The 13,473-nt window shown below is 42.5% G+C and overlaps 1 protein-coding gene across 1 annotated transcript in view; it reads right to left on the reverse strand.

The window, feature by feature from the left end:
- bub1 (BUB1 mitotic checkpoint serine/threonine kinase) overlaps positions 1-11,372 on the reverse strand; it is a 35,448-nt gene extending 24,076 nt beyond the window's left edge. Inside the window, exons 1-10 of the mRNA XM_079584217.1 lie at positions 11,219-11,372; positions 10,476-10,535; positions 10,260-10,401; positions 9,983-10,179; positions 3,188-3,228; positions 2,071-2,153; positions 1,011-1,048; positions 722-897; positions 516-622; positions 291-310 (exon numbers count right to left, since the gene is read on the reverse strand). Coding sequence (XP_079440343.1) covers positions 291-310; positions 516-622; positions 722-897; positions 1,011-1,048; positions 2,071-2,153; positions 3,188-3,228; positions 9,983-10,179; positions 10,260-10,401; positions 10,476-10,535; positions 11,219-11,241 — 887 coding nt within the window. The 5' untranslated portion in view covers positions 11,242-11,372. The remainder of the gene's footprint in view (positions 1-290; positions 311-515; positions 623-721; positions 898-1,010; positions 1,049-2,070; positions 2,154-3,187; positions 3,229-9,982; positions 10,180-10,259; positions 10,402-10,475; positions 10,536-11,218) is intronic.
- Positions 11,373-13,473: the final 2,101 nt, after the last annotated feature.

Genomic DNA, 13,473 nt, shown 5'->3' on the forward strand with positions numbered 1-13,473 from the left:
GTCTCACTCAAAGACTTCACTTGTTATTGTCATCACTGGATGAATAAGCATTTTTGAAATAAATAAATAAATACATTTTTAACAGTCACTTGTCGCCACCTTCTGGTGTAACGTGTAATCAACCTATTTTGACATCAGTTTTAATATCTGAATTATCCAAGTACTTCTGTGATGATATAAATTATTATAAGATATAAATAATGATACTGTGATGTTGAAAAGATGTTAGTGAAGCGGTTTCATGTCTATACATGACGATTGCTCTCTCTGGATCAGATCTGAATGTTCACTGTGATCGCACTTGTCTAAGCTTTAATAGACAGATAAAGCATTGTCATTTAGGAATACGGACACGTGTGTGTTTGAATCGAGATAGGCATCTTTTAATGATTAATCGATCAGCTCTACCTCACATTTCTGATGCCAGTGTGTGTAAAGACGGACAGTCACAGAGAGCGTGTGATTGGACAGAAGTGTTCATGCTAAACATGCTAGTCAGATGTCTGGATCTGTACCGTAAGAGTCACTGGGTTCAGAGTCACGTTCTTCTCCAGATCCTCCAACAGCTGCTTCATCTTCCTCACCTCCTCCTCCTCTTCCCACAGCCTGCGCTGCTCCTCGGCTGATCAAACAACACTCATTATAACAGCAGCACTGCGTGCGTGTGTGTGTGTGTGTGTCACGCAGTGTAAACGGTGTAAAGTGAAGGTGTTCTCCTCACCCAGTCGCCGCTGCTCTTCCTGCTGTCTGCGTTTAGTAAAGTAGCGTCTGGCTCTGAGCTCCTCGAACGACAGCTCGGACCCCTCACACTGCAGCTCTTTCACACAGTACATGGACACACACTCCACACCATTGCCGCCGGCCGGCCGGATCGGGTTATTCTCCGAGCGCGAGATTCTGAGGAATTACAACACCACCATCATCACTGAAGCCACCGCACGCACACACACATCAACAGGTTGAGTCTGAGACTCACTGTTGAACATGAAGTTCGTGTCACACACACTTACATGCGCACCATTCGAGGAGCAGGAGAGGCTTCTGGATCCTGCAACAGAAACGGTTCAGTTCACACTCATGTTAGTCCAAACTTGCATGACTCTCTACTACTGTGCACAAATGATGAAGCCGGTGTTGATCCATGAAACTGCAGTTAAGTCTAGTCCAGATGACTTTGTTCCAGGCGTCTGAAGTCATACGATGCTTCATGTGTTATGCGGTTTTCTGTTAACCGATGAACTGAGTCACTGAGTTCAACTCAAGAGCCACTCCAATTCATCAACAAATCATTCAGAACTGGATCAACTGACTCATTAAAGAAAGCCGACTCAAAAGAATCATTTGCTCATGAATCAATCGAACATTGCTGCTTTTCTCTCGATCATGTGAAAGAGAGCTAGACAAGATATTCAGTAAATAACATAAATATGGGTTTGATTCTCACACAACACATAATGTGACTTCAGAAGTGTTAAAGTACAGTGCATGAGTCTACATGAACACTGGATACGCATATGTACCGCAATGATTCTGTTGTGTGAAAGTGAATTTTACTTGATCGACCATACAAGAAGCTTTATTAACATCAATAATAATGAACTGCGGATACTATATTCAAAAGCTTTAAAAAAAAGGATGCAGAACAAAAGCCTCCTAAAATAAGCCCGTGTGACTCGTGCTGCATATTTGAAGTGTTCTGAAGGCATACGATTCAGTTTGGTGAAAAACAAAGCAAAAAACAAAAGCATGTGTGCAATTTATTCTGAGGAGATATGTTTGTTTTTGGCTTTAACATCTTTCCCTTTCGTTCCGCACAGCTCAGGAGTCTCCTCATGTTCAGGTGTGTAACGACACGAGCACATGACCCAGCGCTCCGGCCGGACTGCGTTCACTAGGGGCGCTGTGGCCACTGACTGAACATTTCAGCACACCTTAAATCAGCTTGCAATGCAATTATTCACATTTCACCCACAATAACTGTATTACTGACAAATGCTTTGGTAATAGACTTAACGTGCAGAAAGGACAGTGTGTAGTGTTATTTGAAGTTCAACACTTCGTGGACAGTACCTTACTCTGCGGCTGAACAGCTTCTCTCTGCCGGGGGGTTTGATTGACCAGCTGTGAGTTCTGCAGCGGCTGCCGCACATGATCTGAGTGATGAAGAGGAGGAAGAGTGAAGACCACATCACACAGAGTGATGAAGAGTAGAGATCACAGTACAGATAGTGATGAAGAGGAGGAAGAGTGAAGACCACAGCACACAGAGTGATGAAGAGTGGAGATCACAGTACAGAGAATAATGAAGAGGAGGAAGAGTGATGAAGAGGAGGATCACAGTCAGCGCTCACAGCACACAGAGTGATGAAGAGTGGAGATCACAGTACAGAGAGTGATGAAGAGGTGGAAGAGTGAAGACCACAGCACACAGAGTGATGAAGAGTGGAGATCACAGTGCAGAGAGTGATGAAGAGGAGGAAGAGTGATGAAGAGACTGATGAAGAGGAGGATCACAGTCAGCGCTCACAGCACACAGAGTGATGAAGAGTGGAGATCACAGTACAGAGAGTGATGAAGAGGTGGAAGAGTGAAGACCACAGCACACAGAGTGATGAAGAGTGGAGATCACAGTACAGAGAGTAATGAAGAGGAGGAAGAGTGAAGACCACAGCACACAGAGTGATCAAGAGTGGAGATCACAGTACAGAGAGTGATGAAGAGGAGGAAGAGTGATGAAGAGGAGGAAGAGTGATGAAGAGGAGGATCACAGTCAGCACTCACAGCACACAGAGTGATGAAGAGGAGGAAGAGTGAAGACCACAGCTCACAGAGTGAGGAAGAGTGGAGATCACAGTACAGAGAGTGATGAAGAGGAGGAAGAGTGAAGACCACAGCTCACAGAGTGAGGAAGAGTGGAGATCACAGTACAGAGAGTGATGAAGAGGAGGAAGAGTGATGAAGAGACTGATGAAGAGGAGGAAGAGTGATGAAGAGGAGGATCACAGTCAGCACTCACAGCACACAGAGTGATGAAGAGGAGGAAGAGTGAAGACCACAGCTCAAAGAGTGAGGAAGAGTGGAGATCACAGTACAGAGAGTGATGAAGAGTGGAGATCACAGTACAGAGAGTGATGAAGAGGAGGAAGAGTGAAGAAGAGAGTGATGAAGAGGAGGAAGAGTGCTGTACCTGAAGCTGCAGTGTGGGTGTTCACCCGGGCCTGGAAGAGCCTGTGAACACAATACGGCACAGATGTGTGAGTCCAGTGATGTGAACAATACAGCATGTGTTATGCCAATATAAGGGGTTAAGCGTGCAGGGCAACCACCCAGTAGAGCAGCACTTCTCAAAGTCCGGACTGTGGTCCGGATCCGGAGAGAATTCAATCTGGACCCGTCTCCATTTCGTATTTCAAGAGCACTAATTGTGTGTAAGGGATTAAAAGTGTGGATTTCCTACTTTGATAAACGCTTGTTAAAATAATTTGTTTCAGGGGTCTTTTTGGAGATGGTCCGAAATGAAAGTGAAGGCGAGATATTTCAAGTTTTCCTCCGTGATATTGTTGTCATGACATCCAGTGAGCGTATGAAGTTTGACGTAACCAGGCGACACTTCACCGCAGTGAGCGCTAGGATGGGTGAGGATGTCAGTTTTAGGAGAAAAAAAAGTTGACAAAGAAAACAGTTTTCAAATATGATTGGAGTGGACAGAGATCCAGCACAAAGCCGTTCTGTTTGATTTGCAACGAGACTGAGTTGTGAAGAGAAATGTCAAACGCCACTATGGGGCTGTTTACACCTGGCCACTTCATGCGTTTTCTATGATCGGATCTATCCAATCGTGAAAAGACCTAACTGCTCTCCGAAACGCATTAGAGACGGATTTAAATCCGATTGATCAAACCACATCAGGAGGAGGTCTGGGCCGCTTTCCAGACGAAACTGGACAAAATGTAAATGCATCTGGTTGTTGAAACCACAAACGTAAATTTTACTCACAAAAATGCTAAAAAATAAACGTGTGAGAGCGTGTTAAAGGCTATATGTCATGTTATAGCCAGACGCTGCTGCAACATGAATCACCGCAGCTGAGCATATATCATCAAGCCAACGTGCAAACTATCGCAAATCAAAGTTTTCCCACTTTTGCACTTGTTATTAATGTATTTTTAAATGCAAAAGGCAGTTTATTTAAAACAATTTTGTGTTGATTTGTTATGCATGTTTATTAAAAACAAGTTTTGTAATAACCAATTATTTCCAGACCTTTGACATTGATGAAAATTCCGATTTGGACCTTTGAATGCAGACTTTGAGAACCCCTGCACTAGAGCATTACAATAATCTAGCCTTGAGGTCATGAAAGCATTAAATAATTATTCCGCATTTGTCAATGAGAGCATATGGTGTAATTTAGATATATTTTTAAGATGGAATTTTTTTTTTATAGTATTAAAAACACTTGATTCCATTTGTAAGATAACATTAGACAAAATTACCTAACAATTAACAATATACTGTAGCAATTATTCTCCTCCGGTAATACTTTAAAAAAAAATACATTTTACATCTGTTAACATTGTTTAATGCACAATGAATGAAGTGAACAAACAGGAACAATCAAGTGTTTGTATTAAATAACAGATTCACAAACATTAATTCATGTTGTAAAAATATTGTTCACTCAATGTGTTGATGTTATATAACGCATTAAGTAATGTTAATGAATGGTATCTTATTGTAGTGTTACCAAACTATACAGGACTTGACTTGTACTTTTATTTAATCCAAAACTGCGTTCAAACCTGCTATATCCAGCCAAGAATAAGCCTAGAACTGCTTTTCTGACAGACTGATATTAATTAACGTTACATTTAGGGATGCAACGATACTGATACCAGTACTCAGGTGTCGGTCCAATATGTGCTCATATACTCGTAAAACTACCCAGATAAAACCGCACCCAATACCACATTCACATCACGTTTTTTGCGTGTGTAAATTCATTATTTCAAATGTAGGCGCGGACGACGCGGCGTGCTCATTTCCAGGCGCGCATATGCCGTGGCGAGATGAAAACATCTCAACAGGTCATGTGACAAAAACCAGCCGATCAGCTTCGGCCTTTCCGTAACAAAATTGAAAGCTCGGCCGAACAGCTGATCGCTGTACAGGGCAGCTTTTTATTTCTCATCTCCATAAATATAGTAAAGCTAATGCAAGGGCTAGTAATTAATTAATCCTTTGCTGATACTTCATCGTCATCATGGAGAGCGCAGTTCGTAGTACCGCTTTCTCATTTCCACAAGCGCGTTCTCTCCCGTGGTGTCTGTCGTTGCTATGCAACCATGAACAGAGGCGCGCGAATTTGCACGCGCAAAAAACGCGCTGAGAACGGCCCCTTATGGCAACATGACATTGGCCTAATCTAAAATATTTCCATATGTGGCTCTTTCCTCCTTCTCAATAAGTGGATCCAGAGCCACTGCGCCGCCGGTCGCCATATCTCAGTGTTTTTAGATGTGTAAGTGAATGAAGTGATATTATTGATCATGTGAAGATTTTGCAGCGCTGCTGAATATGTTACATTGTAGGGGAAACACTGTAGCCGTATACATCTCGGAACTCAGGGCAGAGCACCCGGCTAACGATAAGCCTAGCTAACGTTACAGGATATTCCACCATTTGGGGAATTAAGCTTATTTTCCACCTCCCCTCGAGTAAAACAATTGTTTTTTTATCGAACAGATGTGTGAGTCCAGTGATGTGAACACAGTACGGCACAGATGTGCGAGTCCAGTGATGTGAACACAGTACGGCACAGATGTGTGAGTCCAGTGATGTGAACACAGTACGGCACAGATGTGTGAGTCCAGTGATGTGAACACAGTACGGCACAGATGTGCGAGTCCAGTGATGTGAACACAGTACGGCACAGATGTGCAAGTCCAGTGATGTGAACACTGTACAGCACAGATGTGCAAATCCAGTGATGTGAACACAGTACAGCACAGATGTGTGAGTCCAGTGATGTGAACACAGTACGGCACAGATGTGCGAGTCCAGTGATGGGAACACAGTACAGCACAGATGTGCAAGTCCAGTGATGTGAACACAGTACAGCACAGATGTGCGAGTCCAGTGATGTGAACACAGTACAGCACAGATGTGTGAGTCCAGTGATGTGAACACAGTACGGCACAGATGTGCGAGTCCAGTGATGTGAACACAGTACGGCACAGATGTGCGAGTCCAGTGATGTGAACACAGTACGGCACAGATGTGCGAGTCCAGTGATGTGAACACAGTACGGCACAGATGTGCGAGTCCAGTGATGTGAACACAGTACGGCACAGATGTGTGAGTCCAGTGATGTGAACACAGTACGGCACAGATGTGCGAGTCCAGTGATGTGAACACAGTACGGCACAGATGTGCAAGTCCAGTGATGTGAACACTGTACAGCACAGATGTGCAAATCCAGTGATGTGAACACAGTACAGCACAGATGTGTGAGTCCAGTGATGTGAACACAGTACGGCACAGATGTGCGAGTCCAGTGATGGGAACACAGTACAGCACAGATGTGCAAGTCCAGTGATGTGAACACAGTACAGCACAGATGTGCGAGTCCAGTGATGTGAACACAGTACAGCACAGATGTGTGAGTCCAGTGATGTGAACACAGTACGGCACAGATGTGCGAGTCCAGTGATGTGAACACAGTACGGCACAGATGTGCGAGTCCAGTGATGTGAACACAGTACGGCACAGATGTGCGAGTCCAGTGATGTGAACACAGTACGGCACAGATGTGCGAGTCCAGTGATGTGAACAGTACAGCACAGATGTGCAAGTCCAGTGATGTGAACACTGTACAGCACAGATGTGCAAATCCAGTGATGTGAACAGTACAGCACAGATGTGCAAGTCCAGTGATGTGAACAGTACAGCACAGATGTGCAAGTCCAGTGATGTGAACAGTACAGCACAGATGTGCAAGTCCAGTGATGTGAACGCAGTACGGCACAGATGTGTGAATCCAGTGATGTGAACACTGTACAGCACAGATGTGCGAGTCCAGTGATGTGAACACAGTATGGCACAGATGTGCGAGTCCAGTGATGTGAACAGTACAGCACAGATGTGCGAGTCCAGTGATGTGAACACAGTATGGCACAGATGTGCGAGTCCAGTGATGTGAACACAGTATGGCACAGATGTGCGAGTCCAGTGATGTGAACAGTACAGCACAGATGTGTGAGTCCAGTGATGTGAACACTGTACAGCACAGATGTGCGAGTCCAGTGATGTGAACACAGTACGGCACAGATGTGCGAGTCCAGTGATGTGAACACAGTACAACACAGATGTGCGAGTCCAGTGACGTGAACACAGTACAGCACAGATGTGCGAGTCCAGTGATGTGAACACTGTACAGCACAGATGTGCGAGTCCAGTGATGTGAACACAGTACAACACAGATGTGCGAGTCCAGTGACGTGAACACAGTACAGCACAGATGTGCGAGTCCAGTGATGTGAACAGTACAGCACAGATGTGCGAGTCCAGTGATGTGAACAGTACAGCACAGATGTGCGAGTCCAGTGATGTGAACAGTACAGCACAGATGTGCGAGTCCAGTGATGTGAACACAGTACGGCACAGATGTGTGAGTCCAGTGATGTGAACACAGTACAGCACAGATGTGCGAGTCCAGTGATGTGAACACAGTACGGCACAGATGTGTGAGTCCAGTGATGTGAACATCACGGCTGATGTGCTGCAGTGACGCTCAGAAAACTCTCAATGGGCCACAGTAAAATCATGGGGTCTGTTTCAACTTGATCTAGCACACACGACCTCCGCTGATGTCAGGTGTCAGCTTGATATAGCTGGATTAAAGTCCCAGTGAACCAGAAGTTGCAACCGACTTCAGCGCTGTGACGTATTTCCAAGTAAAAATCAATATTGAATAGAGGGCAGGTTTTACTTTAGCGCACACGTCCTGAAAAGGTCAGGGTGAATGCCGTGAAAAACACAAAGCACATCTAAAATGGGAAAGAGCTTTGCGATCGACAGTAGATTTGACAAGAAATCGGAGTTATATTTTTACGGACGGCTGAAAGCTAGAGAACAGAGAGGCAAATGATCGATGTGATTCACAGAAACAACTGGATCCAGGCAGAGAACAGTGGATCTGCAGTTATCATTGTGTCAATATGCTGAATTTAGGGGTAAAATCATACTCTTATGTATATTGCATTGTTATACATTGTATTGACAACTCAAATATTTATCATCGTATATTCTGCATAATTGGAAGTTTTTAAATAAAAACTACACAAGTTTTAGTGCTGGATGATTTGATGATATATATAACATTGATATAAGTGATCACATGGATTTAGACCTGTATTGGTCTAATATTTCCAGATTTTGATTAAAGTTTATCGCCACAGACTATTCTTTCTGTGTATTAACTTACATGGGTTAATTATTCACCACTGTATGTGCGCTAGCAAAAGTAAACAGGGTCCATTTTTATTTCATGCCGACTTTAATTGACATTTGTGATTTGCATGAATCCTGTTTTTTTAGATGTTCTCAGGTAAAGCACATTATGTGTAGGTCTCAGTGTCTCACCTGTATATATAATAATGTAATATGTAGGGGTGTAAATATCAATCGATTCGTATCGATACATCGATTATACAGCCGGCGATTCGATGCATCGTTGCGTCCGCAAGAATATCGATTAATGTGCTTATTTTGCCGCCTGTCATTTTTCAGCATCCACTCCGACATATGCGTGCAACCTACTCCTAAGCTGCGGGTGGCGATATCCTCATTATTGTCTTCTACGTCACACTGCTTCACGCGCCGCGCGCATTACGTTTATGTTCACAGTTCACACACTGTTGAGTCTGACTTTCAAGAGCGATGGAACCGTCAGAACGAGCTGGCAATGTCAAGTGAAACGTTACACACTCCAGTCGGCGTCAAGTCATGGGTGTGGAAGTATTTTGGCTTCAGGAAAATAGATGGAGCACTGGTAAGAGATGTTGCCGTTTGTAAAGAGAAAGACTGTCAGTGTGAGATAAGATACTGCAGCAACACGTCGAATCTCTCCGCACATCTGAAAAGGCTTTTTTTTTCAGTAAATACAGTAGGCTAATTGGCCATAGTAGACCTGCACTGTAAGCATTAGACTTTTGTTCTTATTACAAATTATCTGATTGCACTTTATTGTAACTGTAGTAGATGCAGTAACTGTTCTATTTTCTGTTCATTTGCAGTGCATTGAGCACAAATGCTATAGTGTAACATACACATTATTATGTGAATAGATAGAATACTGTTTCTGTATTCTCAATAAAAGGCTAATTAAATGATTTATTTTTGTTGATTTATTTTGAAACTTAATAGATATCATCATGTAAAAATATCGAGCATTGAATCGTATCGAATCGAATCGTATCGCGGGGAATTCTGAAGTATCGAAAATAATCGAATCGTTGGCTTAAGAAATCGGTATCGTATCGAATCGTCATGAAGGCCCCGATTTACACCCCTAGTAATATGATGGTCTCAGTGTCTCTCACCTGTATGATCACCTCAGTGTCTCTCAACTGTATATATATAATAATGTAATATGATTGTCTCTGTGTCTCTCACCTGAATATATAATAATGTAATATGATTGAACATATAATAATGTAATATGATTGTCTCACCTGAACATATAATAATGTAATATGATTGTCACAGTGTCTCTCACCTGAATATATAATATGATTGTCTCAGTGTCTCTCACCTGAATATATAATAATGTAATATGATTGTCTCAGTGTCTCTCACCTGAACATATAATAATGTAATATGATTGTCTCAGTGTATCTCACCTAAATATATAATATGATTGTCTCAGTGTCTCTCACCTGAACATATAATAATGTAATATGATTGTCTCAGTGTCTCTCACCTGAACTGCTGCAACACACTGTCCTGCGGCTCAGCCTTGTTCTCCAGCGCTCTCTGGTACACCAGCTCAGCCTGGGACAGCTGCCCTCTCTCCTCAAACTGATGCGCCCAGTCCATGTACAGCGCCGCCGTCTGCGCACCCACGCCGCGGCCGTGAAGATAACTGTACACCTCCATCGGGTCGCTGTAGAAGCTGGCCTGCACAGAGAGAGGCAGGTGAGTGTTCATCTTACAGATCCTGATCCTGAGTCTGACTGAGAGAGCGAGACTGAACCTACACATCGGACGCAGTGCGTGACGTATCGCGGGTCGTTGTGGTATCGCTCATCCTGAAGGAAGGTCTGAACGATGCGCTCCAGCACCACAGACAAACCCTTCCTCTCCTCCAGGGACAGCTTGCTCTCCAGAAACTGAACAAACCTGCCAAATCAGACATGATTGATGGACAGCTCATTTCATCAAAACTATTAAAAAGACATTAAAGATGATCTCACTTATCCCAGGGGTCCAACGGGTCATCACCAGCATAACTGCGCACGCTCAGCTCAAAGGCCCTGCAGTGATGAAGATGAAGAGCAGTGAATATCAACAGATACACATTAGTGACAATCACACCGATGATGAAGAGCAGTGAACATCAACAGATACACATTAGTGACAATCACACCAATGATGATGAAGAGCAGTGACAACAACAGATACACACTAGTGACAATCACACCTATGAAGATGAAGATCAGTGAACATCAACAGATACACATTAGTGACAATCACACCTATGATGATGAAGATGAAGATCAGTGAACATCAACAAATACACATTAGTGACAATCACACCAATGTTGATGATGAAGATGATCAGTAAACATCAACAGATACACATAAGTGACAATCACACAAGATGATGACGTTTCACAAAGCCAGAGCTAGTTTACTGCATTTCTCTCGTGTAATAAATCTTCTCTCGTGTTATCGCATCAGTAAACAGTTGAACACTATGAGAAGCAGCCACGGATTCAAACACTGTCGTAACGTTAAGTTAACGTTAGCTCTCAAACCGCACGAGTGCAAAATGTGTTAGAAACACGACACGCACAGAGAAGGGAGACAAGCAGATGTGTCATATAGAATAAAACATCATGATATTGTAAGAAATCATGGGGGAATAACGTTAAACATTAAACGAACTGAAGGGAACCTGAATCATAAACATTATCATGACGCTAACTTTACTTACTGAAAATAAGAATTAATGTCCATCGCTTCTTCTTATTGAACACAAAAAGTCCGAGGGAAGATGTCTACGGCTAAGCGAAACTCATTTAAAACATTTTAATAAAGATATCAATCGCTAATAACTCCGCTAACTAGCGCCGCGCTGCTAACTGCATTTTAGCAACAACAAATGTTTTCAAATTTTCCTCTAAGCCAATCATTAGCCTTCATGTCGTTCAATAGCCAATCAGAGTCCGACGAAAAAATGCGTCACGTTTACCGCTGGTCTGTGTCAATGGGCGGGGCTTACGTGAATATTCATGAGTTTCCTGTTTCATGTTAAAAACCCGAAAAGTGGTCATGTGCCAAAAACTGATTACCATTCGCAGGAGCGTGTGCAGCGTGTGAAAGCTGTATCGCCCCGGGCGGTTTCTATACATCTAGCTGCTTTTATCATGAACAAATGGCCATAACCTGCAAATAGACATAACATTTTGTCCGTGGTAAATGACGTGATTTCATTCATGGTTTTTATATTTGACAGATTATATCTTATCCAGTCATTTTACCTCTTGAAATGCCTTTAAATAACAAATTAGACCAGTAACATTTATTTTTACACTTGCCAAAAAGTGATTTAAAGCCTTTACTTATTGAGTGAACTGTTCTTTCTGCCTAAAAATAACTTGATTTGATTCACGAGGGTTATATTTGACATATTATAGTTATACACTCATTGTACCTGATGGAATACCTTTAAATGGCCAATAAAACCCAGAAAATGCAGTTTTACACTTGCCAAAAGGTAATTTAAAGCCAATACTTATTGAGTGAACTGTTCTCTCTGCCTAAAAATTACTTGGTTTTATTCATGAGGGTGATATTTGAAAGATTACACTCATTTTACCCAAATGAAATACCTTTTAAATATTCAATAAAAACCAGAAAATGCCGTTTTACACTTGCCAAAAAGTGATTTAAAGCCAATAGGCTTTATTGAGTGAACTGTTCTTTTTGCCTCAACATTACTTTATTCCGTTCATATATTGTATAGGTAACTGAGTTGCGGAGCTGCCATCACATTTGTATAGGCTTTGGCTATATCATTCATGGATCACATGGTATCTTACAGTAGCCACCAAGGGCATAGGAACCGGGGGGGACGTGTCCCCTCCAATATTGGAGACAGTCGCATTTGTCTATATATATGTAACGTGATTCATGTAACTTCATGTTACTGTCATTGTGAGGGGAGGGGACAAAAAACATTAAAGAAGCCGTTTTCATCATATGAGGCACAGGTTATACATGTGTGTTGTTTAGAAAATCCATTAGCCAAAGAATTTTTGAGCCTTATTGACTCATTTGATTTGGTACAATGTGTAAATGTTCCCACTCATATTCAGGGCCACACTCTTGACTTGGTGCTTTCACATGGTTTGACAGTCAGCGACCTTGTTATAGAGGAAGAGGACCATGTTATTTCTGATCATAAGCCTATAGGCTCTATGCAGCGGGATTGTGACGTGTCTTCCGACTACACGTTTTTAGAGTGCCCACTTCTTTTAACATTACAAGACTCGTAAAATTACATCGACTACCTGTTCTGATTTTTCAGCGGTTTTTAAGGAAGTGTTTTAAGGAAGGATAAGTCTGACTTATTTTATGATAATTAAAGTGGTGTAGATAAATGATTATTGGCTTAATCATTTTAATACCACTGCGGTTATTATTTTAATGGTAAATGGACTGCATTTATATAGCGCTTTCACAGACCCAATGGCCACCAAAGTGCTTTACAATTTTGCCTCACATTCACCCATTCTCTCACTCATTCATACACCAACGGCGGTGTCAGCCATGCAAGGCGATCCAGCTCGTCGGGAGCAGCTGGGGTTAGGTGTCTTGCTTAAGGACACCTCGACACTTGGTCAGGTGGAACCGGGGATTGAACCACCAACCTTCCAGTTTGTAGACAATCTACATGAACCACTGAGCCACTGCCGCCCTAAATTCTCTGGCACCCATACAAGCCAAACAACACAAGTTAAAATGCGAGCGCTAGCTCAATGACAATACTCGTGCTCTTCGCCAGGCTTGCAGAAGGGCCGAAAGAAGATGGAAAAAAGAAAAGCTCCAAATCTCATATGAAATACTAAGGGACAATCTGAAACAATATTAGAATGGGGTGAGAATGGAAAAGTCTAAGTATTTCTCTGATCTGATTGAAAAATATCATCATAACTCAAGAGTACTTTTTTCCACTATTAATGCTGC

The sequence above is a fragment of the Phoxinus phoxinus genome, assembly GCF_949152265.1.
Source record: "Phoxinus phoxinus genome assembly, chromosome: 16".
Taxonomy (NCBI): Eukaryota; Metazoa; Chordata; class Actinopteri; order Cypriniformes; family Leuciscidae; genus Phoxinus; species Phoxinus phoxinus.